The sequence below is a fragment of the Juglans microcarpa x Juglans regia genome, chromosome 5S, assembly GCF_004785595.1.
Source record: "Juglans microcarpa x Juglans regia isolate MS1-56 chromosome 5S, Jm3101_v1.0, whole genome shotgun sequence".
NCBI lineage: Eukaryota > Viridiplantae > Streptophyta > Magnoliopsida > Fagales > Juglandaceae > Juglans > Juglans microcarpa x Juglans regia.
This window is the reverse complement of record NC_054603.1, coordinates 15,475,654-15,503,508: the sequence shown is the minus strand read 5'-3', so window position 1 is coordinate 15,503,508 and position 27,855 is coordinate 15,475,654. Positions and strand designations below refer to the sequence as shown.

The 27,855-nt window shown below is 36.7% G+C and overlaps 1 protein-coding gene and 1 long non-coding RNA gene across 2 annotated transcripts; both read left to right on the top strand.

Annotated features, from left to right (window-relative positions):
• The first annotated feature begins 5,828 nt into the window (after window positions 1-5,828).
• Window positions 5,829-7,080, top strand: LOC121268510 (putative germin-like protein 2-1). Its single transcript, XM_041172825.1, has 2 exons — window positions 5,829-6,097; window positions 6,294-7,080. The coding sequence occupies exons 1-2, from the start codon at window positions 5,980-5,982 to the stop codon at window positions 6,830-6,832; spliced, it is 657 nt and encodes a 218-aa protein (XP_041028759.1). The 5' UTR covers window positions 5,829-5,979; the 3' UTR covers window positions 6,833-7,080.
• Window positions 7,081-9,134: 2,054 nt separating this feature from the next.
• Window positions 9,135-11,261, top strand: LOC121268509. The gene is made up of 4 exons (XR_005941178.1): window positions 9,135-9,254; window positions 9,356-9,494; window positions 10,063-10,119; window positions 10,987-11,261. It is a non-coding gene; the product is annotated as an uncharacterized LOC121268509 (long non-coding RNA).
• Window positions 11,262-27,855: the final 16,594 nt, after the last annotated feature.

The following is a 27,855-nucleotide window of genomic DNA, read 5'->3' as shown; positions in this document are numbered from 1 at the left end:
CCCTCATGGGCTTGGAATCCCACGGCGTACTCGCACACTTCGTGATTTGATCATGGAGGAATCTTCCTATGTCCTCTTTTTGCAAGAAACAATGTTGAAAGCTCGGCAATTGAAGTTTTGTATGTTCAAATTTGGCTTTAGAAATTGTTTTGTTGTTGATTGTGTGGGTCATAATGGTGGTTTATGGGGGTGTATGGGCATCCTGATTCTAGTCAAAGAATAGAAGTGTGGAGGTTGATTAAGAGTTTGGGTCGGGGGATGGTGTTGTCATGGTTGGTTTTTGGGGATTTCAATGAAATCCTATATCAATCTGAGAAGTGTGGGGGAAGGAATAGAAGTGAAAAGCAGTTGACGGAATTTAGGGAGGTTTTAGCAGAATGAGAGCTTTGAGATTTGCTTTGTTGGTACTCCTTTTACTTGGAGTAATAGGAGGGAAGGGTATGGGTTAATTAGTGAAAGATTAGATCATTTCCTTGCTAATTTTTTATGGTGTGATATATTTCCTCATCTGAGAGTTCAGGATGGGATGGCAGCTTACTCTGATCATATTCCTTTATGGGTGGATACAGAGGGAGGTTTTATTAGGAAGAATGGTAGAAAGTTGTCCAGGTTTGAAGCCACATGGGTGGGGGAGACAGAGTGTAATTCTATTATTGAAAAGGCTTGTAGTCAAGTGGGTGGTTCACATTCACTCAGTCAAGTAATGAATTGTATTTCTTCATGTGCAGTTGATTTGGGAAGGTGGAATCAGAGTTCTTTTAGTCATGTATAGAAGGAACTTTCTGGTACAAAGTTGAGGCTGAAGTTGCTACAAGAAAATGATCCTATTGCTTTTTTCTAGATGAGCATAATCAAACAAGGGATGAGGTTCAAAAGTGGCTTGAGAGGGATGAAATAATGTGGAAACAGAGGCCTCATGTGATGTGGCTTAGATAGGGGAATAGTAATTCGAAGTATTTCCATTCGAAAGCTAAGGAAGAATAGTATTTTGCAATTACAAGATGATTCTAGAAATTTGGTAAAAGGAACTCAAATGGATGAATTAATTACTGGTTATTTTCAGAAGTTATTTACTGCTACAGATCCAGTGGAGATGGAGGATGTACTATCAGCGATTGAGGCTAGAGTGACTGATGGGATGAATGTGGATTTATTGAAACCTTATGTGGGTGAGGAAGTGGAAATAGCACTTTAAACAAATGCATCATTCAAAAGCTCCTAGACCAGATCGGATGTCTCCAATTTTCTTTCAGAAGTACTAGCATGTGATAGGTAAATCTGTTACTGATTTATTGCTTTTTGCTTTGAATACTAGAGAATTTCCTAGGAATTTGAATCATACTTTTATCACTTTAATTCCTAAGAAACTATCTCCTTCCAAAGTAGCAGATTTCAGATCAATTAGTCTTTGTAATGTGTTTTACAATATCTTATCTAAAGTCATTGCAGGTAGACTAAAGAAAGTTCTTCCTGATGTTATTTCTGAAACTCAGTGGGCCTTTGTTCCAGGTAGACAAATTTCTGATAATGTGTTAATTGCATATGAGTTGTTACATTTTCTGAGGAATAAAAGGAATAAAAAAAAAGGTTTTATGTCCCTTAAACTTGATATGAGTAAGACATGCGATAGGGTGGAGTCTGTGTTTTTTGAAAAGAATGATGGAGGCATTGTGTTTTGCTAGAGGACTAATTGACATTGTGATGCAGTGTGTGAAAACAGTTTATTTTTTAGTGCTTGTAAATGGCTGTCCAAAAAGTCCTATAATCCCAAGTAGAGGACTTAGGCAAGGAGATCCTTTGTCTCCTTACTTGTTTCTTCTATGTACTGATAGCCTTATTTCTTTATTAAAAGGAAATGTTGGTAGGGAAGTTTTGGAAGGTATTAATATTTGTAGGGAAGATGCTAGAGTAAATCACTTGTTGTTTGCGGATGATAATATAATTTTTTGCAAGGCTTATGTGATTACTAATGTGAAGATTCATTCTTTATTGAATAAGTATGAGAAAGTATTGAGCCAGTGTATAAATAAAGGAAAGGCTTCCATGGTGTTTAGTAGGAATGTTAAAGAGGATTTGAAAATTGAGATTATGTAGTTGTGGGGTGGTAGCTTTACACAACAATATGAGAAATATTTAGGCCATCCACTTATGGTTGGTAGGTCTAAAAAGCAAGCTTTTTCGGGTATAAAATAGTGGTTGTGGCAGAAATTACAAGTGTAGAAGGGAAATTGGTTATCACAAGGGGGAAGGGAGGTACTTATTAAATCTATTGTAATATCCATACCAACTTATGCCATGAGTTACTTTTTGTTCTCTAAATCTCTGTGTTATGAATGAGAGATGATGATGGCTAATTTATGGTGGGAAAATCAGTCTAATGGGAATAAAATACATTCGGTTAGTTGGGAGAAGCTTTGTGTTTCAAAGTTTAGAGGAGGGATGGGGTCTAAGGATTTAAAACTGTTTAATTTGGCTCTTCTAGCAAAACAAGGATGAAAACTTTTAAGAAATGAGGAGACTCTTCAACACAAAATTTATAAGGCCAGGTTTTTCCTAATAATAGTTTGTTTGAAGCAAAAATTGGTTTTAAGTCATCTTGTACTTGGAAGGGGATTTGGGAAGCTATCAAGTATTTGAATGGAGGATGTAAGTGGAGAGTGGGGAATGGTAAGTCAATTAGAGTTTTTAAAGACCCATGGATTCCAGATTGTACTATAAATGATGTCCATCAAGAGGTTGTTGAAGATTGAGAGTGCAGTCATTAATAGATGGGGAAACTTGGTGGTGGAAAGTGCAAGTTTTGAGAGTTCTATTCAATCCAAATGTTGTTAATTAGATTATGAAGTTGAATGTTTTTACAAGTATTGATGATGCTTGGTTTTAGGTACATGAGAAGAGTGGATCCTACTCAGTTAAGAGTACTTACAGATTGTTACAGCAAGGTCAAACTCAATTAGTGGGGCAACATTCAAGGGAAAGAACTGAAATTGTTTTTTGGAAATGTCTTTGGCAGTTGAAGTTACCAAAAAAGAGATTTTCATATGGAAAGCTTGCTAAGATAAGTTGCTAGCCTATCAGAATTTGAAGAGGAAACATGTTTTAGAAGATGATTTTTGTGTTTTCTATACTCAAGATCGAGAAGATACTGCTCATACACTTTTTCACTATTCAGAGGTTAGAAACACTTGGCTGTAATTTTTTCCTCATCTGGGAAATGTGGAAGTTGAACTATCTTTTTGGGATTTGACTAATTTGGCTCGGGATAAAGGCTTTGAGGAGGCTTTGAACAAATTTATATGTATTGCTTGGGGTCTTTGGTATAGAAGGAATAAATTCATTAATGAGCAAGTTTCTTTGCAAAATCGAGTAGTGGTTAATTATGCTCTATCTTTATAGTTAGAGTATAAACATTTACAAGTTTTTGATGTTTCTCATAAGAATATAAACAAAATTGTGTGCTGGAAACCACCTCCTATAGGATTTCTGAAGTTGAATGTGGATGGGGCAACCTTTTTTTATCAACAATGACATGGGGTTGGGGTGATTCTTAGAGATCATGAATGAGATGTCTTAGTGGCTTGTAGCAAAGTGGAGAAGGAAGTTTCTTCTGCAGAATTTATTGAGGCAATAGCTTTGTTAAGGGGTCTTTAATTATGTGCACAATGGGGAGTTCCAAAATTATGGTTAGAAATAGATTGTTTGATACTTATTAATACTTTGAATAATCTATCTAAGTTCAAAATATTAGAAACATATTTTGAATTTTTACTTCAAAATATTTGAAGGATAATGAGGTATTTTTAAGAAATTCAAGTCTTGCATCATGTAAATCGACTGAGTAATATGGCTGCTCATCAATTGGCAAGACATGCACGGGGTGCCAATGATATTAAGATGCCACCACATCTCAATATTTGTCCTTCTGTAGGTCAACCTCTTTGGTTTGATAAGATTAATATTTGTAAGAACTCTACGTGATTGAATCATTACGTACGCACGTACGTAACTTATAGTCTTTGAATTCCTTTAATTGTCCTGCATATCTATCTGATCACGACTGCCCATCCACTAAATGAGGATTTATTAGATCGATCCAGACAAATTTTTTTTAGGAGTTAATTATATTTTTCTCTTTCGAACTTTTATTGAATTTATAATATATCTTCGAAACTACTAATTGTATCAAAGTAAACTTCTTAAGTTTTAAAACTTCTCAATCCCCCATTTCGTCTATTGGTAGCATTAAATCTAATAAATATTCACTGTAAAGATATAATTTTCATCTAATTTATTATCATTGACCATATAAAATATAAAATAATATATGTTATGATCATCAATTAATAATAATGTGGAAGTTGAACTATCTTTTTGGGATTTGACTAAATTGGCTCGGGATAGAGGATCTGAGGAGGCTTTGAACAAATTAATTTATATCATGTATTGCTTGAGATTTTTGGTATGGAAGGAATAAATTTATTTATGAGCAGATTTGTTTGCAAAATTGAGTAGTCGTTAATTATGCTCTATCTTTACAGAAAGAGTATAAAAATTTATAAGTTTTGATGTTTCTCATGACGATATAAACAAAGTTGTGCCCTGAAAACCACCTCCTACAAGATTTCTAAATTTGAATGTGGATGAGGCTACCTTTTTTCATCAACAATGAGCTAGGGTACTTGGAGTGATTATTGAGGCAACAACTTTGTTAAGGGATCTTCAATAATGTGCACAATGAAGAGTTCTAAAATTATTGTTAGAAATAGTTTGCTTGATACTTGTTAATGCTTTGAATAATCTATCCAAGTTTCTAATAGATTTTTAATTTCTACTTCAAGATACTTGAAGGATGATGAGGGGTTTATTTTCAACAAGTTCAATTCTTGCATGTGAATTGATTGAGTAATATGGCTGCGCATCAGTTGGCAAGACATGCATGGGGTGTCAATGATATTGAGATGTGGTGAGATTTTTGTCCTCTTTTGTAAGTACTCAAGCTATTTGGCTTGATAAGATCAATATTTGTAAGGACTCTATTTAATTTCAATGAATGATTGTCTGAATAGTCAGACCACCGGCAAGATAATGCACATTTCTATATAATACGTACATTATACGGGTTCCGTATTAAAGTTACATTGCTTTGTTGGACGTACAGCGATGTATTTTTGGTACATGATTGAATTATTACGTACGCACGTACGTAATTTATACTCCTTGAATTCCTTTAATTGTACCTGCATATCTATCTTACCACAGCTGCGCCCGTCCACTGTGGATTTAGATCGATCCAGACAAACTATTTTTTTTAAAAAAATTTGAAACTTGGAACATCCAGGCCTCTCATTGCATGATCCGACGGCCCGGAAGATGCTACTAAAAAACTGGTGCATTCTGTATATATAGACAAATAAAATAAAATAAAAAATCACGTCGGCAGCTTTCTCAAATGGTAATTGTCTTCTAATTTATAACAACTAAATGGGTCCGACTTTTCGATTTTTGGATGAAAAACTGTGCGCTTTTAGACTTTAGTTTTTCGGAAGAAGAGAGGAGGTCAAGGAAAGAAGCTGGCGTTTAAAATTCATGCAAGGTGGCATATTCCAGAACGGCCAGGATTTAAAATTGTCAGAACCCGACAAGTTCAAAGAACATGCTTGAAGGCAGACCCGGATCGAAAAGTCGACTCCTGAATCTTATTCTCCATAAGTTGGTAGTAGATGATATCATTAGTTAATGCAGTCTTTTTCAGACTTTTGACTCTGAACGTTCTTTCTGTTTCACTACACGTATACAGATGGAACTCTTCTTTGGGGGCACACATGAACAAACTTCATGCTATATATATCTCAACCCTTTCCCTTTATATAGGCATGTTCCATAAATCTTTCTCCCAAAATACTTGTTTTTGAAGCTCTTTTCCTACCCGCAAAACTTGAAACTTCCCAAGCTCACACCCGATCGAACTACATTATTGAAATGGCTTCTCGCATCAGCTTCTTGCTAGGACTCCTCGCTGTGTCTTTTACCGTCAGTACCTTGGCATATGACCCAAGCCCACTTCAAGATTTTTGCGTTGCAGATATGACAAGTTCAGGTACGTACAAAAAGAAACATAATTAGCATAAAAAATGTTTCTACCTTTGTCATGATCGCAAGTTTTGCTTCTGCATATCCATTTCTAAAGCGCGGCTCTAAAAACTGTACTTGAAATTAATTAGGCCATGCTGTATTTATATATGTGCTAGTCTTTTTAATTCATAATTTACATGATTCTTTTCTATAAATGGCAGTTCTAGTGAATGGTTTTGCCTGCAAGGATCCCAAGCTGGTTCAAGCCGATGACTTCTTCTTCAGTGGACTACACATACCAGGCAACACAACAAACGCTCCATTCGGGGCAAGGCTGACACCGGTGACTGTAGCCCAAGTAGGAGGGCTAAACACGCTTGGCATCTCCATTTCCCGCGTTGATTATGCACCCGGGGGTTTCAACCCACCTCACACCCACCCTCGAGCCACCGAAATTATAACAGTCTTGGAAGGAAACGTCGAAGTTGGTTTTGTCACATCCAACCCGGGCAACCGTCTCATCACAAAGGTGCTAGGAAAGGGCGATGTCTTTGTCTTCCCCATCGGTCTCGTCCACTACCAAGTAAATATAGGTTCTACGAATGCCGTTGTCATTGTTGCTCTGAACAGTCAAAACCCTGGTATTGTCTCAATTCCGAATGTGTTGTTTGGGTCTACGCCAGAAATCGCGAGTGACATTCTTGCAAGGGCCTTCCAAGTTGATAAGAACGTTGTCGATGATATCAAATCCAAGTTCTAGACAAGAGATAGCAGAATATGATTACTAGATCAACATGAAAGAACAACTGATCTAGCTTCCAATTCCGACTGGTGATCTCTAGCAGTTCGGTATTTTGTATGCCTGTTACAGAAGTTTGAGGCTTTCTGACTCTCTCTATTCTTTTGTGCATTACTTTATCTTTAAGCAAATGGTTATTGTTTATATATTTTCTGACATTGATGTCATATATATATAGTGCATTCAATAAAAACAAATTTTAGATTGAATACAGGCCGTGATGATCATCTTCAGCCTCAATATTAATTAAGCATGGTACGTACACGTCTTTCCTATGGAAACGACACATAAATTGAGCATTATTCTAATAATAAATTTGGATCATATATATCAGCCAATACGATGGACAGAAATGGTCTCCAAGATGGGGCGCTAGCTGGAATTTAGAGGTTTCCCTAATTGCAAATCATGCCATCTGGGTTAACGTCTGCAAATTGCATGGCTTCCATAGAGGGAAATTAGTAACCATGGTTGATTAATACTAGTACTGGTGTCGACTTTATCGATCGCTAGCTAGCTAGGAAATTAAGCTAGCGAATCGTGTTTTCATGTGGCATCAGTTGAGTTTGTCATGAGTTCCTTCCTACATGAGATTTGGTTTTTGACTGAAAAGGGAAAAACTCTCACAAAAAGGAAACCCCTAAAATAAAACATTATTAAGTTGATATATATATATATATGGATGGTGGGCTCAAAGATCATCATTTGAGAAGATTCAGATTACATGTGCCACCTGAATTCAACAAAAAGAAAAGGATGGTGCCAGATACAATTTTGGAGTGTGTAATCTTTGTGTACTCTATGTAAAAAAAAAAAAAGAATTCATCATCAAAAATAAAATTTTTATGTGAGTCTCAAATTTATCCGTTTATTTAAAAAAATGCACTAAACTTATAATATACCTACCCTCAAACTACAAATATGATTTCTTTGAAATTGTGGAGTGGAGACACAAATATTTAACACGTTTGGCGCGGTGACCGGGCTTGTTGGAGCAATGCATGCGCATGCATGACATACAACGTACGTCTGCAACTCACAGTGATAAAGCTCACGCACACAATGCAGAAAGCATTATAGCAGATTCCACTAACTTGCACTCAAAAGGAGACTCTAGATTATTTGCACCCACTGCAACACAATTTATCTTTTGTGATAGAGAAAACTGTCATAAAAAATAATCAAAACATCACTAAAGATATTTGGTGACGAATTAAAACCGTCACCACGACCGTCACCTAATGTGAGTCACAAAAAACAATTAGTGATGGTTTACTGTTGAACCGTCACTAAAAATATTTTTAGTGACGGTTGGAGGTGTTCCATTTTTTGTAACATTTGAACGTTCCTCTTTTTTTTTTTTTTGTGACTGTTGAGATCTGTCATAGAAAGTAACGTTTGGATGTCCAATCGAACGTTCGAACGTCAACCTGACCAATTGGCATTTGAATGACAGAAGCTGATGTTCGTTGTTTACAGTTCGAACATATCATATTTACGTTCAAACGTTTATACGTCCGAACGTTAAATGCAATAAATGTCCAAATTTTCGTTCGAACCTTCACTGGTCAATGTTCGAATGTAATAGGTATAACGTTTGGACATTAGTTCGAATGTTAATGAAGAAGTGTTAGAATGGAAGTGGTACGTTTGGAGGTTTGTTCGAACGTTAATCGTTTAGTCATTCGGACATTTTGTTCGTTTGAGGGTGAGTACGTTCAAACGTTGAGTTGTACGTTCGAACGTTATCTTATAATTTTGTGTAATTTCGTTTGAACGTTGGTTCGAATGTGAACCAATATTCTTTTTTTATTTACATTCGAACGTACAGATCAAAAATACTAATTTCATAAAATTAAAAAACATACTAATTGTATCATATTACACACCATCATTTAACAACTAACAATGTCTTATAAAGTTTCAAAATTAGATATTAAAAGTTATATACACTGATTGTAAGGCCCGGTTTCTTCATCAAGGTGGCCCGGACTGTGCGTGAAAATGGCCTAGCCATTTTAGTGCTTAGTAAGACCACCGAACGGCGTCGTTTTGGGAGGTAAGAGTTCTCCTCTGTTTTTCCATTTCTTCCTCCCTTTCTTCTCGCACAGTCAGTTTCCTTTCGGTTTCTTTTCCTCCTGCATTTCCTTTCTCCCACGTTACTCTTTCCTTTTCCATTTCTTTTCATTTTTCTTTTCGTTGACTTCTATTCCTGTTGCCGAAACACTTGCCCTAAACTTCTTCAATTTCAGTTTTCTCTCTTGCGCTGCACTTAGTTTCAGTGGTTGCCGTCTGCTACATTCCTCTATTTTCTCTCCATTTTGCATTTCGGTTTTCCTCTGCAACACACGGGCATCACTTCGCATCCCTCCATTTCCGACTGGTAAGAGTTCCATCTTCATTCCTTTGATTTTCGGTTTCCCTTGCTGTAGTGTACAGATTCTGCTTTTGGTATTTATTTTTTGATGTTCCTCATCTATACAGTTTTGGTTGCCGTGAGTTTGAGTTGCATTTTCATTGGTTCTTGGGTTTCCGTGGCTTGTGATTCCTAGTTCTTGGACTTTCGGTTTTCGGTTTCTCGTGTAACTAGTCAAACCATTACGGGAGAAATTCATTTTCGTTGGTAAGTTAGCCTCGTTCTTGGTCTCTTACGCTCGCACACACACTTTATTTTCAAGTCAATTTATTTCAATTCAATAAAATATTTGAAAGTGTATTCTGTGAGTTCTTGGGCATTTTCAAGAGTAAGTAAACACTTTGTGTTGGAGTGGTCTTAGAATTGTGGATTATTGTGGGTTGGCCGAACAGTAAACCAAGTGATACTTGGGAGTGATTAGGGGCTGTTTTTTTTTATGGTTCAGGTTGCTATACGACAATTTGGAGTGGAGGTTAAATCATTTGAAGTTACATTGTTATTTTAGTTTTGGTTGAGTTGTGATAATTGCTTGGAGATAGGGGCCATTAAAGTGGGGTTGATATTTTGATTGTTGGTGTTTGTCGTTGGCTTTGGTGGGTGTTTTAATAAATATTAAGATTAGTATATGGTATCTTGAGTTGGAATGCGCGTTGTCCAATGTTGTTAAGTGGTTGATTTAGTGTGTTAAATTGTGGGTTTTTCTATAATTATTGGAGGAGGTTGTGCCAATTGTCATTTAATACTTGGTGTATATTTCTTTTGTTTTTATGAATAGGTGTCGAGATTAATAAAGGACAATTTCAAGGTATAGATAATACGCTGCAGGAGTCAGGTAAGCGGGGTTCTATGCTAGACCTTACACGAATTAGTGAGACTGAGGTTGACTTTCTGAAAACTTTGCATATTTTTGTGATGAAATGAGAACTTGAGAAAAACCAACCTCGGTCACTTATTTGCATTACTCATGAAATTTGTATGGAAAAAGAGGAAATATTTTCTGACATGCATTGTGTAGACATGAGCTAAATTGTCATTTTGTCTCTGAAATCTGAAAAAGAGCGATATTGAGAATCTGAAAAATTATGTATTTATTTGTAAAGATGCTCTGACTTTTATTTTCAGTATGTGAGAAAGATCTGATTATGTTTTGGTACTCTATTTTATTTTGATATAGCATCTGAAAATCTTTGGCATGGTGTACTGATTTTGTATCTGACTCTGTCTCTGCTCTGCTCTGCTTTGTTATGCTCTGCTCTGTTTGGGTTGGTACCAACTTCTCTGTCTCTGAGTGCACCCACTTTGGAAACAAAGTGGTTTTATTGTGGTCTTTCCTGTGTGCACACTCGGGGCTCCGAGAAGAATAAAGGAAAGATTTCACCTCTGTCTCTGCCTGGTTTGGCCACCAGAGTTAGCACAACCCTACCACGGGGGTGAAACATGGTCTCTGCTCTGTTTGATGCTCTGTTTTGATCTGATGATGATACTCAGTTTATGTTATGCCAAAGCACTATGGGTTTTTACTTGTCTTAAAACCATCGCTCTGTTACTCTTGAAAATATGTTCTGTTCTGCATGATAATTCTAGAAAATATTTTGTTCTGCATGCTATTCTTTGTAAATGCTCATGTTTGCACGCTAGCATATGATTCCTGCTTACTGAGTTGTGATAACTCACCCCCTATCATGATAATATTTTTCAGATGATGTGGAGAGTCCAAATGAGGACCTGGATTAGATTGGTGAACGTGTTTAAGTTGAGGAAATGTGGTTAGAAGAAGGACTTCTGATATTCTTAATTTTAATGTCTTTGAGTTTTAATTATATTTTCAGGTTTAGTAGGACCTATGGTTTTATCAGTTTGGTATGTTACTATTACCGGGAGATTGTGGACCCTTTGATATTTTTTATTATTATTGCATTTAAGATTGTGTGGAGTTTGTAATGAGATTATTGAGAAGATATGAGATTGATTTCATGTATGAAGTTTTTGGAGATTATTCTTTGGATGTGTTGGGAGACATGTTTATGAGTGACAGGTAGTAATTCTCCAAGCCACCCGGGTTTGGAGCGTTACATTGATAAAATTGATAAAATTCAGTTCTTCTTCTTTCCTCACCCACCGTGATTCTATTGCAATAACGTATTATGCTCCATTTGCACCATCATCTCCTGCTGCACATGCTCTTGGAGTTCATTATGTATTCTTTCCTCCTGGTCTCTCTGTTGGTCCTACAAATGTGTCTCTAAATGAAACTGTCGCTCTAAGAGGGACTCTAACTCTTTTTGTCTCGACCTCTCACGCCGGACAGTTTCTAAATCTTTGGTAAGATTATTAATTTGTGAAGTCGATCAATGAGGTTGAGAAGGATGATCCGGAATGCTTAAAAGATCGTCCCAAACCTCTTGCCACACTAGACTTGGGCCCAAGTACTTGCATGAATATGTCTATGTCACTCGGAGAGGATTCCCCAAAAGTTGACTACATCTCCATCATTTTTTCCTGCAATTTGCAAGAAAATACACAATAAGTAACGTATTAAAAGAAATACAAATAAAAAATAAATTATTCACATGTTGCATAATTTATTTAACAAAATTAACACCACTTACATAATTATCTGAAGTGGCAGGATCCATCCACTCACTACGCTCATTAGTGTGAGCAGCAACATAGCCATGAATGAGGGAAAAGTTTTCAGAATCATCACGTTTCTAACAAAGCAACATTAGCAATTTTAAAAAAATAATGTTAGGACTTAAATAAAAGAATATCTAAAAAATAAATGAATTCTATAATTTATTAATTACCATTTTATCTGCAAGAAGGTGGAATGACCTTGAACTAGTACGATGGTGGACACTTAGAGCTGATCTATTTTGTGCATTTGTAGAAATTAAGTGCTACAAAATTAATTAAGAATGTTAATTGTAATATATCTACAAATAATATATAGAACTAATATAAATGTAAATAATTAAAGGATATAAATCTAGAATACATGATAATCTGGAATTGTGAAAAGATCACAACACTTTCTCCAATCGTCTAACTTCATCTACTAGAAAGGGGATTGCGCAGCCTCTTCCAACCTCTCAAACTTTTTCAAGTGGTCATGACATCATCCCTTGTGACGTTGGAATAGGGTAGTCAGCAACTCATCCATAGTTCTCGAATCCGCGCTACAAAGTCGAGGCCGAATTCATCCTAATAAGTGAATTACATCAAAAGCATGATATACTAATCTAGGTAAAAAAAATATACTCTCAAAATAAACTCACCAGCACATAACTCCGAATGTGCTCCTTAATCTCATTAGGAACATCTCGCCATGATCGCACATAAAATGGAGCATAAACTAGGACTACTGTGCCAATATAAGAGGAAAGCACTGCTGCACTATCATCCACTCCTCTAGTGGAATTATCAGAAATGGTGACCTTGAGTTTTTCGTGCCTTCTATTTTTCTCAAGAGAAATGCCACGTGTATAGCCATGACCGCGACGAGCAGATGCATCAACTAATAGATAATAGTATAATTATAGATATATAGTTATTGAGACAAAAGTATTAATATAAAATTAATTATCAACGACATTTCCTTACTGGTAGCTGTCGACTGGTTGTCGTTCTCTTGCGTGTTAAGTTGATCTTCAGGAGCGAATTCCTCTGGTGGGGAGTCTTCAACTGGTTCGGGACTTGGACTTGGTGGAGGTGGCACATTTATTTGTTGTCATTTTGGCGACATCCTTGAAAATGATTAATATGATAAAGAACATTAATTAGAAGAAATTATGAAAAGTATAATATTCTATAATCATCAATATGAATAAAATATTTAGTACTTTTATTCTTCATCTTCAGATGTATTTTCCATACTTGTTTTAGAATCTCCCTCAATAACATCTTTATCATCATCATCAACCTCTTCTTCATCCTCCTTATCCACTTCCACCTCAGATTCTTCTTCGTCTTCTCATTCTTCCTCATTTACTTGAATTGAACGATCATTTAATATGGACGGGTCAAGATAGACGGGTGGGACATCATCTCTACACAAGGGGAGTAACTCGAGTGCACCGATGTCAACAAACAAGTTAATACCCTCTCCATCTTCATAGTAGGCCTCAACAATCGGAGTGTCATCTTCATCTCCACTATTCTCGTAATCCACACTCGTTCCTGCTTCATATATATTTCGAGGAACAAATTTTTGTACGACTCGCCAAATTATCTTTCCACTATCTTTATTAGTGCTTTTCATTGGATTAATCAAGTAATAGACTTGGGTAGCTTGACAAGCCAATACGAATGGATCATCTTCGTACCATTTAGATGCATTATAGACACTCGTAAAGTGATTATCCCTATCTATCGAGACCCAACCACCACCTAGATCCCACCAATCACATTTAAAGACATATGTTACAAACCTACCAGATATTTCAATCTGAAAATATCACATATGACACCATAAAATCAATATCATTTGTTCCATGACTCGCCTCGACCAACACACCACAATTTTGAGTCTTTCTATTACGTTCATAGTTCAGAGTATGAAATCTATAACCTCGAATCATGCATACAGTGTATCGAAGTGCTCTATTTGAGGGACCAAAGGCCAATGCATACAATTCAGGAGAAACTAATCCAAGATCATGAGCACGTTATTCCAAAATCTATCAATTGAAATAGTATATACTTATGAAAAGTTACCCAGAATTAAAAGTTTCAAAATCTAACATATATGTAATTTTAGTTCATACACGTTGTTCAAACCATCCGGAAAATTCTTCCTCGTGTCTTGCCTCTATATTCTCTATGCCTTCCGTCCTCAGTTTGTCGATGTCCTCAATGTATATAACTGTAAAAGAATCTTATTTTGAGTACAAAAGTTATAGTTAAACTTTTTTAACTAGAATTATTCGAAGTATGCAATGACATACCTGAGATAGTCATCGATCTCCCAGCAATTATTTAGCACGTAACACCGAACTTTACCCAACTCTCCATCAATTAAATCATAACTCGTTTGTGCACCCAATGGTCATACATTCTGGAAAAACACTGATAGCTCACAAGAAGGCAGAGCAACAAGATCAGCATTTTGCTCTTGACGATTAATTCATGTCTCAACACCACGAAGATATAGATAGCAAAATGCTAACCATTCATCGTGTATATAGGTCTCTGCTATTGAACCTTCAATTCTGGCTTTATTCCCAACAGTGCGTTTCAGTCGATCCAAATATCTTTCAATTGGATACATCCAACGAAATTGCACCGGTCCACCTAATAGTATCTCCTAGGATAAATGTATTCCTAAATGGACCATAACATCAAAAAATGATGGTGGAAAGATCTGCTTGAATTTACATAGTATAATAGCAATGTCTTCTTTCATCTTCTGCAACATATCTGGATTTACTACTCGAGCACACAAATCCTTAAAAAACATACAGAGTTCAGATATGGAGACACGTACATTATATGTCAGTTTCCCACGAATTCTCACTGGTAATAACTTCTGTAAAAATATGTGACAGTCATGACTTTTCAGTAAGGCTGTAGAACTGAGCTGGATTTTTTTTCGGTCTGATCCGAAACTCGAAAATCCTGGTCATCCGAGCGGTTATCCGCCCATATTGAATCTGGGTAGGTAGGAAAATATTGTACCCACCCGGATCCTATTAAGGATCCGGTTTTTAAACCAGGATATCCATAACCGGTTTCTCTTTTGAAAACATTATTAGTATTTTAAAACGCCAACGTTTTGCTAGCATCGATGACCTTTCAATTTGTTCTTCTGCTCCTCTTTCTCATTTCAACTTTTGATTTTTCACTCGACACTCGACAGACAACTCCGTCTCTCTATCTCTCAAGTTCTAGCTTCTGAAAATCAGAAACCCTAGCCGTCACTGTGAGGACTGCCGTTCGCCGTTCGCCCATCTCTCTCTCAACGACGTTTGCCTATGGTATATTCTTCTCTCTCTCAACGACGTTTGCCTATGAAAATCCAACTTCCCCTAAGCCCGAAAACCCAACTTTGCCTCTCTCTATTTTCTCTTTATTTCTCTCACTCTCTCCCTGAAAACCCTAGTATCCCTCAACGAAACCCATTACTCACTCTCTCACAGTGCAACTTCTCCCTCATCTGGGTTTACATTTTTGTTTAAGTCCATATTCATGTGAGCATCTCTCACTTTTTAAAGGTAGATATAGATAGATTAGATCTGGGTTTTCATTTTTGTTTGAGTCCATATCCATTTGATTTGTGAATCTTGGATGTCATTCCAGATTTGAACGTTTTATGGGGTTTTTGAAATTTCGTAGTATAGATTTGGTTTTGATTAGATTTGGGTTTACATTTTTGTTTGAGTCTATATCCATGTGAGCATCTCTTGCTTTTTAAAGGTAGATATGGATAGATTAGATCTGGCTTTTCGTTTTTGTTTGAGTCCATATCCATTTGGTTTGAGAATCTTGGTTGCCATTCCAGATTTGAACGTTTTACGTGGGACTTGAAAAAACTACCACACCTGCAATTGAAAAACATCCAAAGAGAAGAATTGCAAGAATGATTAGTGATGAAGTCAAAAAGAATTAGAACACCTTACTCGACTATTAATCACTAAAATCTTTGAGAGGGTTCCTTTAGTCATGTAGGTATGCTTGTAGTTTCTCATAGGGAAACATTAGTATGGATTGATTGCTATACAAGGTCTTTAGACCATCTTTCAAGCAAAAGAAAGCAAGGAAATAAAGTAAACCAAAAGTTTCTTATCCACTAATGCAATACGAAACAGAGATACCCAGTAACAACCACCAAAGAAAAAAACCCCAAGTGAAGAAGAAGAATCACCATGCTTGCTGGTTTTTCATGAAGTTCAGACCTTGTTTAAGAAACTCTGTAGTCTCTCCAAATATTGGCCAGCCCATTGTACTTGGAGGCAAACCTTTCTTCCTGTACCTCACCTCATTCCATCTCAGCAAAGCAGAGCAGATACAGAGCACCAACACCGCCCCAAGAACTACCATACCTATAGATTTGGTTTGTGCGAAATGTTTCTGTGTTGGTTTTGAAGTTCTTGTAGAGTTCTTGCATATCGGACTCGTTTCAGATAGCGAATGATTTGAATTTGAATCTCTTCTTGGTTGTTTGTTATGTCCTTTCTATTTCTCGGTAATCTTTTTGTTTGGATTTGGGTATAGGGTTTTTTCTCATTTTTTCTCAATATAATATGCATATCAATTGGGGTATGATTTTTTTATTGATTTCTTGATTTCCAAATCTTTGTTTCCCACAGCTCACAATGAAGAGGATAGGGGACTTGACTTCAAATGTTTTTCCATAGTTCTTTGTTGCTGCTTTTGAATTTTTCACTATTTGTTCCTTGTAAAGTTGATGTTTTGTAGTACGATGTAAGCAACAACATAAAGTATGTAGTGAATAGGGAATAAAAAAGTTTAAAAAATGCCTATAAAAATATTCATTATATAAAAAAAATGCCCGTAAAAAATAATAAACATAAAGGCCTTTTAAAAAGTGTTAGAAAGTTTTTTTTAAAGAAAGCGTTTTAAAATTTATAAAAACATATTTTTTTTCTTGTATAAAATCTGGATATCGTCCAAATTCAGACAAAAAAAAGCCTTTTAAAAAGTATTGAAAAGTTTTTTTTAATGCATTTTGAAAATGGTAAAAAACTTATTTGAAAAAAACCAAAAAAAATTATATATAGTATAAAATCCGGATTTCCGGTTTGAAACCGGATATCCGGGTCAAAATCCGAATATCCGCCGGGTTTCAATCCGGTTTATCCGAGGGAGGTGTCATTTTTGTTTCTCAGGCTACAGTTTTAATCCATTATTGCTCTAGGGCTGGATTGCCTAACTTGAGCATGATCTCGTGGAAGAAGTGGTACCGGTTGCATATTCTTTGTTGATAGGGTGTAAGCACAAATATAAATAATAAGTGACTTGTGAATCTTATCTCGTTTTGCTTATAACTCTCTCCCTCATTAAAGCCTTCTCTTTATTTTTGGAGCAGGTAGAATGGGTCGAAGACTTGCAAGATGTTACTGCCAGATTAAAAATATGCCATATCCCATTTCTGAAGTGGAAAATGTAAAGAGTTGCAAGCTAGTCAGACCTAACGACAAAGTCTCCTTTTCTGGAGATTGTGGTATTCTATTTGGATTACTAGAGTATGAATCATTCTTTTGTATTACATTTTGGAAATTAGATAGTTTCATTGTATGTAGGAAATTTATAGTTTATGTATTACTTGGAGAATCACCTCTTTAGGCCATACTTTTTTTTATAGCTGTTTATTTTTTCCTGACAACAAAAGGAAGAGGCCGATAATACTTTTTATTAGTTTAGAAAGAGTTCTTTTTTTTTGTTCTTTTCACAAAGATGTGAAATAAATAAAATTATTTCTGTTTGTGGGTACCTATTTTTGTGCATTTTTAAAATTTTGTGGATGATATATTGTAAATTTAAATCGCTCAATTACCAATATTTATAAGTGCCGATAATACATTACCGGCGTTTATTGTCCAATTGCCGGCATTTATGGGATGCCGGCAAACTATCCTTTTTTTTGTAGTGAATGCAGAAAGCATTACAGCAGATTCCACTAACCTGCACTCAAAAGGAGACTCTAGACTATTTGCATTCACCAAGCTACCTACAACAAATCATCCCTTGTACGTAGAACGTATAGTGCATCCTATCTGTACAATTTTGCTAGCTATAGTATTCGGTTATTTAGAATATTCCCTTTGTTGAATTATGTGTATACATAAGAGAGGCCAAGCCTCATTGTAATTATATATACAAAAATACAAAATTCATTTATTTTGGCAGAGCTTAGGGATAAATTCCACTTTTAAGGCAAAGGGATTCAACTATGTGCTTGTGTTTTGTTTCAGCAAGACCATTTTGTTGTGTAGTATAGGGACATGATATGCAATGATGGATGCCATTTACAGTGAGGAATTGTTTAAAATGAGTAGAAAGAAATTCACCTCCACCATCAAATTGAAAAGCTTCAACTTTCTTAGACAATAGTTTTTCAGCCTGGCATTTAAACTTCACAAAACACTCAAATGTTTCAGATTTTGTCTTGAGAGGATAAATCCAAGTAATCCTAGAGAAATTGTCAATAAAAACAACATAGTATTTAAAATCAGTTGTAGACAATATAGGAGAAGTCCATAGATCAGAATGTATTATTTTCAAAGGTTCATTAGTTAGATTCATAGAATCTGAAAACGGAAGAGTTTTGGCCTTAGCCAATTGACATGCCTCACATAAGACCAACTGTTTAGTGGACTGTTTGATAGGGATGTGAGCATATTTTCTGACTTTATCTAAGACAAGGGAAGCATGATGTCCTAGCCTACGATGCCAAACAGTGGCATTTGCTGTTATTCCAAGGAAGTTGGTGAATTTCTTGACTTTATTGGTGGACTTGGAGAGATTAATTGGATAAAGGCCATATCTACTTGGTCCTTGCATAAGAATTTGCCCTATGAGATTGTCCTTCACAAAAAAATGAGTGTCAGTTAGCTTAAACCAACAATCATTATCAACACAAAATTTCTGAATAGAAAGTAAGTTTGCTGCTACATTAGGACAGTGAAGAATATTTTTGAACTTGAAACGTTTTTGAGAATGAAAAAGGGTTGATGAACTAGTGTTTAGGATAGATAAACCTAAACCATTGCCCACATCAACTTCTTCATCACCCTTGAATTGTTCTTGAAGTGTAAGGTTGTCCAAATTTGCAGTGACATGATTATTTGCCACACTGTCAGCAAACCAAGGCTATTCTTTAAGTTCAACAGAGTTCATTCTTGCAGCCATTGCAGCCAGCTGGGAAGGAGGATGCCTCCCTTGATTGGAATAATTCATCCTATGGTAACAGTCCAATGCTTGATGTCTAGTCTTCCCACAAATTTGACAGGGATCCCTCTGATTTGTTTCACTCTTGAATCTATTCCCTTCTGGTTTCTTAGGATGAAAATTTTGCCTTTGATGTCCATAATTCTTTCCTTTATAATTGAAAGTTTTGGAATTTTGGGAGTAAAGAGAAAAATTACCTAACTCATTTGTTTGTTGGTGTCATTGATTTCCAATGAGAATCTCATGGTTCAAAAGCTCAGCTTGAAAATCTTCAAAAGACATAACAGACTCTCGGGGGGCAAAATGAAAGGATGTGATAAAGGTAGTGTAATTGGGATTGAGTCCTCCCAAGATATAAGAAATAAGGTCGTCATCATCCACTGCCTTACCTGCTGCAGTAAGTTGATTAGCTAGAATTTTGGCTTGTCCTAGGTATTGAGTACAGGTTTGTGATCCTTGGCTCAAGGACTGAACCTGTCTTTTTAGATAAGCTACTCTGGACCTAGATTATGAGGCAAATCTTGTTGCCATGGAGGTCCACACTTGTCTAGAAGTGTGTAAGCCATAGACAGATGACAACACACTGTCTTACAGGGTGGTATTGAACCAACTAAGAAGGCATTGATCTTTCTTTTACCATGATAAAAAGTTTGGATTGATCTCAGTTAACAAGTTTCCTGAAGCATCAGCAAGAAACTTTGGTGGACATGGCTCAGTGCCATCAACAATGCCCATGAGATCATGACTGCGTAACACAGGTAGGAACTGTGATACCCAGTTCAAATAATTGTTACCATCTAGTTGGTAGAGATAAAATGAGTGGTGCTTGGTAGTGATAAAGTAGAAGAAGAGGAGGAGGAGTTTGAGTATTGACCAGAATTTGACATGATGAGATAGAAATTGGGAAGCAAGAAAATGTGTTAACCCCGTAGGGGCTCTGATACCATGCAAAAATGGACTAGAGGGTAACATAATTGTATTCACTCAAAAGATAATGTTTACAAAACAACATTGTTGTTTATATACATACGTTCCCATAATAGATGGGACTATAAGAATAAAAGGAAATTACAAGATTACAATGAATATAAAATATTACAATGTATATGAAAGGAAAGAATAAACTTTTACACATAAACAAAGTAATAGAGGCATTGTCAACTGTCCAATGTGTTGCTGTCTTTCCAAACTTGTAGATTCGTGGTCTTGGGCAGTTGTGCATGATTTGCATTCAAATCTCCATCTGAGGCTGAATTGGAGGTAGATATCAATCCACAAATCTGTAAGTTTGGAAAGACAGCAACACACTGGACCTTCTATCTCAGTTCAAGATGACAGATGCAAAACCAGCAAAAATACCTCTTCCAGCAGGTTCTCAGCTATCTAAGCATCATGGTGATCCCTGCAAAATGCTACTGAATACAGACAGCTTGATGGGGCCCTGCAATATCTAACTCTAACAAAACCAGACATAAGCTACACAGTAAACCAGCTATGTCAATTTATGCACAATCCCACAACTGCCCATTGGACGGCAGCGAAGAGGGTATTAAGATACCTCAAAGGCTCACTCAACCATGGATTGTTATTCACCAAAGGCTCACTCACTCTCAATGCCTACAGTGACTCAAATTGGGCTAGGAACCCATATGACATAAGGTCAACAACTGGCTATGCCATATACCTAGGCCCTTGTTTAATTAGCTGGAGTGCTAAGAAGCAATCTGTGGTCTCTAAATCCAGTACAGAAGCTGAATACTGATCTCTTGCACTCACCACAACTGATTTATATTGACTCAGAATGCTTTTGAAGGAACTTCAAGTGCCTATAGCTACAGCCCCTACCCTTTGGTGTGACAATTTAGTGGCCATGTCCTTGGCAACCAATCCAGTGTTTCATGCAAGGACTAAACACATAGAAGTTGTAACACCCTGTATTTTAGTGTATTTTTATTGAAGGATTATTTTTATTAATTCAAAAATTTATTCTCTTGTTTTAAAATTATCGGATATTTTTAAATGTTTATTTTATGATCTTTAAATTGTGAAAATTAATTTGTTATATTTTCTTAAATTTATTATTGTGATGCATTTAAATTGTTCTTTATTTTAAATTAATTGATTGTTGGATTTAATTATTTTATCTTCATTTTATCATTACGTTTAAATTATTTTATTTAACTTACTGTTTTGAAATTATTTTCATTGGATCATTTTTGTCACCCAAGATGTGAGGATTGGACCTCATTTCTTTTCCTCCATTTTCTCTTTCCTCTCTTTTCTCTTTTCTTCTTTTCCTTTCTTTCTTTTTCTTTCTTCCTCTGCTTCTCACCGCGCGACGCCCCTCCCTCTCTCCCCTTACGATTTCTCCTTCTCCACCCCGCCATCGCCGCCGCGCCGCCGTAACCCACACCGCCCCTCCCATTCACTCCCCCACCGGCCGACGACCATTCCCCGTCAATCCCAGCCCCTATCTCGCCGCCGTTAGCCTCCACGAACCACCCAAAGCCGCGGCCTTCTCTTTGTTCCAACATCGCCGTCGCGCCACCTCGTGCCACCATTTCTTCACCACTTCATCCTCAACCTCATAGCAACCCAACGCACCCATCCTTGGCTCTGATCTACCACTGGTGAAGCACATCCATCCACAATTTCATTTTTGGCATTTTTGGCCTAAAACTGCCCTCTATGCCGCCACCCATGGCAAACCACCACCACCACTAGCTTCACCGACATCCCTAAGCCCTACCTTATCAATTTTGGGTCTTGGTTTATTCCTGTTGAATAGTGAGTTTTTAAGACCCACGACCACAGTGTGTTTTGCACTGTTTTGCAGCTGTGTTGTCACTTCTTGCAGCTTCGTGATCCTTCGGAAATTATATTATAACACTGTAAATATTTTTCCAAATAACTATTATGATTTAAATATATTTTTGCACTAACTCATATTATCATGATCTGGTTGGTTATGCCGGACTGAGTCCGATGAGTACGGGGGTCGGATGGATTATGGACGGAGTTGTGTATTTGGTTGGTATTGTGAAATGTTAGTTGTTGGTATGGTGTTGTTCATGTACATGGCATATTGCATGCATGATCATGTTTGTAAAGGAAACTGGGTTTTCGTGTACATGCATTCATGTTCATGTGTTTATTGAAAACTGGGTTTTCATGTGTTAAAGGATTGTTGGGTGCGTGTGTATCACGACCCCAAGCTGAGATGGGGCATTATCTCGGTGGAGCTCCTCTGGTCACTCGGGAGCAGAATATACTGAGTGACGTCCCCTAGATTGTCGCTGGGTGACAACGGGATCGGACGAGATGGTCTCATGCCGACTCCGTGGCCTTTCTGCTGGTGGGGGCTAGAGGATGCTTGGCCACGAACGCGCTGGGTGCGGAACTGGGCATCGCTCGTTGCGTAGTGGGTGCTCGGGCACGAAAGCGCTGGGCACAGAACTGGGCATCGCTACGAAGCCAGGACGTGCGGATGATCCCTAGGGGAGATCATGGTGCATATAATTAATGGATTAATGGGCTATTTTCTGGAAAAATAGCATGTGTTGAATAAAATGATTTTATGTGATTCATTTTCTGGAAAACTGAAGTTTTATTGATGTAGGTCATTTTCTGGAAAAATGACAGAGTATTATTTTGGGCCAAAATGAGATTTTGGCATGTGTTAAAAATATCTACTTTCGGAGAAAATGATATTTTTGGATATGATGCATATTTCATCACATGCATGCATGTTAGTTGCACTAATATGTTTTTATCTCGTGGTTGTTTGGTTTATACTTACCTGTGGTACCATTTTATAGTATCGCAGATTTTGATGCAGATGAGGATGACGACTCTTAGCTTGGCTCCGTTGGCATAGTGATCCGAGATCGCTCCTGTTTATCGAGATTCGTTTTTATCAATTATTTATGTATTGCCTTTGTAATATATTTGGAATGACTGTATAATTTTTAAGGATAATTTGTTTTGAATATTTGTATTTAAAATTATGGTACTTAGTTGAATATTATAATATCCGCTGCGACTTTTATTGTGCACATTTGCATGTTGCACACACTTGAGCACATTTCGTTGGGATGCGTGACCTTGTTGTCATCATCCCGACGTCACGATTCTCGTGTTTTTTGTACGTGGGAGTCGGGGCGTCACAGAAGTAGACTACCATTTCATTTGAGAAAAATGTTGTCAATAGAGACATTACAACCATGTATCTCCCTGCACTTGATCAAGTGGCTGACATATTTACTAAGGGACTTACTTTAGCAAGGTTCCTACTACTAAGAGACAAGCTGAGAGTGACTACCTCACCCATCAGCTTACAGGGGGATGTTAGAAGATCTTCAGCATTAGACTCAATCAACAAAGATGGAGGCTTGATCTCTGCCTCCAATTCAGGCTTAGATGGAGGTCTGAATGCTAATCATGCACAGCTGCCCAAGACCACGAATCTACAAGTTTGGAAAGACAACAACACGTTGAACAGTTGACAATGCCTCTATTACTTTGTTTCCATGTAAAAGTTTATTCTTTCCTTTCATATACATTGTAATATTTTATATTCATTATAATCTTGTAATTTCCTTTTATTCTTATAATCCCATCTATTATGGGAACGTCTGTATATAAACAGCAATTCTATTTTGTAAATATTAGCTTTTGAGTGAATACAATTCTGTTACCCTCTAGTCTATTTTTGCAACATGTCCATGCTCGATCCCTTTCCCTTTTTCTCTTTCTTGTGTTGTCTTTTATTATTATAGGGCCCGATGTCAGGTTCTATATATCCCACCAACTTCTCCCAACTCTGGTGGTCAATTTGTAAGGATATCGAGAATCTAAAATGTTTTCACGATTGCTGTTATCCTTACACTACAACAAAAAGCCTTTGAAATGAATTTTTCCCGCCATTCAACTCGTAATTGACTCAAACAAATACTCAAATTGTTCGGCATATGGTGGTCATTGAGAATATAAAATTTTCGAGTCATGACTTTTAACGACGTTGTCTGTTATTTCCAAGTGTACTTAAAGAGTCCTACTGCATGCAAACATTTGCATATTTATTGCGTTGGTCGTTTGTAGTAACTATAGTACCACTACAAGAAAATAGGCATTTTTCAATGATTTTTAGATTGCTGCAAAAAAAATCACCGCAAATAATAATTAATTGAATTCGTCGCTTAATTCCAACCTGAATTTGGAAAATGCGGAGGGAGAATTCAGTGTTAAGTTTTTGCTGCGACTTTTGTACCATTTGCGGCAACTTGTTTTCACCGCAAATAACTATTTTCACTGTAGCGACATTTATTTCCATCGAATAGGAAAATCGCCGCACAAAGTATTTATTATGGTGAAAATTGTCACCGCAATAGGTATTCTGCGGTTAATTAATGTTTATTAGCGGCGATATGTGAAGCGACTGAAATAGCCTGCTACAAATTATAGGAGACACTGTACAAGTCTATTTGCTGCGAATTTTTGTCACTACAAATGAGCAGTGCCAACAATTTTTACTTCGCTGAAAATGAGATTTTGATATTTTGAGACAACATTTTCTATTTATAGCGGCGATATTATGTTGCCGAAAAAAAGTAATAAAATTTAATTCACCCGCTTGTTTTCTCTTAGTAATTTCCCTCCCAATTCCCCCCACCTTCGCCCTCTCTCTCCTCAATCCCTCTTCTCGCTCAGGCCTCCACTGCGCACAACCCATGCCTCCGCGCACGACTCCACCATGCCACTGCCACCTCACCTCGACAGCCACCCCCTCCTTCTGCCCCAGCCCCCTGCCGATCTTTTTCCTTTTCCCCCCAAATCTTGCCTCACCCCTCTCTCTCTCTCGGATTTCTCTACATTGTTGCCGCTAGGGGCAGTGTTCGCCACCACCCACACCTCGACGCTGTAGCCAATCTCCATTGAAGCCCCCTTCTCCTCGACGCAAGGTCAAGTAATACAAGCACACCTTGGAGGTCTCTCTCTCTCTCTCTTTTTTCTTTTTCTTTTTTTGTTTCAGAATAAACCGTCACCATTCTCTGGACTCTCTTTATTGTGACCAAGTTTATATTTTGGGTTGTTGTCATTCACTTATTTGTGTTCAGCTTTGTCCTATGGAAGCGTTTAAAGTTGTTGTTGCTAGAAACTGAGTCTGGGTTTTTTTAATGAAGAAGTTTTGGGAGTTCTTTATTGATTCACGAAAAAAGATTTGCATTTCAAGTTGAATGTTGTGACTTCCTTTGGTTTAGGATTTATTCTTGTGTTCTTGATTGGTGGAAGTTGCTTTAGGATTTATACTTGTGTTGCTTTGACTGGATGTTGGGTTTGTTGTGGAAGATGGCTTGTACTCGTCTACTTGCCTAATCTATGATGATAATTTCTAGGGAAGTTTTGGATTTACTATTGGAGCTACTAGTGTTGTTGAAAAACTATGGTCATTGTGGAAGTTTCAGGTGATGCATCTCACTAGTTGTTTGGTTTCTACATTGCATTTTGTTTGGATGCTTTTCTCGAGCTATTGGTTTTTCCCTTTCTCTGTTTTTTATATTGGCTCTAATCCAGTAGTGTCATTATGGCTTTAAAGCTGTGGTATTCATCTAGTTCTACGAGATTCTAAGTGGTTGTTTCCTCCCTCCTCACATTCTATATGGTGGTCTATTTGCAAATAGTAAATTTGTATTTTATTGATGAAATAGGGGCTCAGTTGATCTGAGTAAAATGTGAGGAGTCAAAACTGACAACAAATCCAATCTTGGAAGTACTAATTAGTAATTTATATTACATTTATATTTAGATTATTGCAGATGCTTTTACGGAATGATGAAACTACTCATCTGATTCTTAAGTATAGAACTTGTTTATTTAGATTCTTGATTACTCTTCACTATGCATTTTTTACTTAATGTGCAAAAAATATATCTGTTAGGCTATGATGTAGATAATTGCATGTGGATGGATCAAATTTATACTGCTTGGGGATGTGATTAGAAACATTACAAATTTAGAGAGGTTAATTGTAAGAACCAAAATAGTAATATAAGATATTTTACCCTTCTATATACATATATATATATATATATACATGTGTGTATGTGTGTGTTTTTATTGTCCGTGGCATGCAGGCAACATTGATGGTGATCGTACATGCATATGGTTCAAACAATAGTATTATTTCTTTGGAGTTTGTAATTTTTTTCCTTTTGGAGCTATATATATATATATATATATATTTAGGATGTCTGAGATGTCTTCCATGCACAAAGAGTTTCTTCTCGACTATATTAACCTTGTTGCTATAGTTGTTTCCTCTAGTTCCTCATGTTAGAGTTTATTACAAAGAGTGCTCATACTCGTGGATAGTTTGGGCATGATGGATGATAGAACTTATATTTAAATGTTGCATTGCTTTCTTGTATCGAAAATATTTTCATGTTTTTGCCGCTGTGATAGAAAGTTAGTATTGATCTCAAATCCGGACTATTTTTGTTGTAGGCTGCTGGTGTCGACCTAGTAGAAATTCTGGCATGTATGTTTATGGCCATGGCTAAGTCCTACGCATGTAGCTATCATGAGGATCTCTTTGGTGGCTAATATTCTATTGAGCAACTTACTTGCAAATTAAGGTATTATTGTCTGTGTTCTTCTTACTTGCAAATTAAGGTATTATAAAAATTGGATACATTAATATTTGTCATGTCTCTTTTCTTGAAGTTTCTTAGTTATAACTCATGCCAGAATGAACTAAAACATCCCAATAGCATTAATAACCATCATAAGTTCAAACTTAAGGATATCATTTCCTTAATACAAAATACTTAATCCAAGTTCTATGGTTAGATCAACTATTTCATACATCTGAAGTATGAAGAGTCAATGCTTATGAGCATCAAAATTATATCAAGTCTTCGCTCAAGATTTGGCTCCTCTTCAACCATCTGCATCCAGCGATCCATCATGTTCATCCTCTACCGGTCTTGACACAACTTCTATCATTTTGGGGAGAATGATAGTGGGTCCACAAGCGTGCGATTTACTTAATGATAAACATGAGATGCATGCAATGATATGCAGAAAAAAAAGAATCTATATTTGTCTCCCATCCAGGTTTCTCAACATTTTCAGAAAAACATTGATGCACTTTCTCTTTCAAAGAACATTTTCACTTTCTCATTTTAAAAACATGACATTTCAAAAGAGAACATTTCATATCTCATTGCTTTCAAAAAGCATAAAATTTCATCATTATTAAAGACATCATTAACATACATATGGTAGCAACATGGTTCCCCATATGTGTCGTGAGCACCTGCCAGTGACTCTAGCTCAATTCAGGTTGACACTACGTCTTTGTCTGCATACATCGTCCTCAACGCATTGATAATATAACATAACATCATAACATATACACGCACTAGCGTTAGGTGTCATAATATTTGACTTCGCTCCCGCGTTCTTTAAAAAGAACCCATTCGAAGCCCATTAATTGTTTTTTGTCAACTCAGGGGTTACTACTCAATTTTTACTCACTCTAGAGTGGACAGAGGAATTCCACTAGGATAATTCCTCATCCTAGCCTTTGGGGTCGTGACAAAATTGATTTTCATGCAATGCTTGAACAAATATATATTTCATGGCATGTGCATATGTA

Bases quoted from the DNA above. Each gene is read 5' to 3' on its own strand.
- LOC121268510 (XM_041172825.1), top strand. From the start codon at position 5,980: ATGGCTTCTCGCATCAGCTTCTTGCTAGGACTCCTCGCTGTGTCTTTT. The intron at 6,098-6,293 runs GTACGTACAAAA...TATAAATGGCAG, and splicing joins TGCAGATATGACAAGTTCAG to TTCTAGTGAATGGTTTTGCC.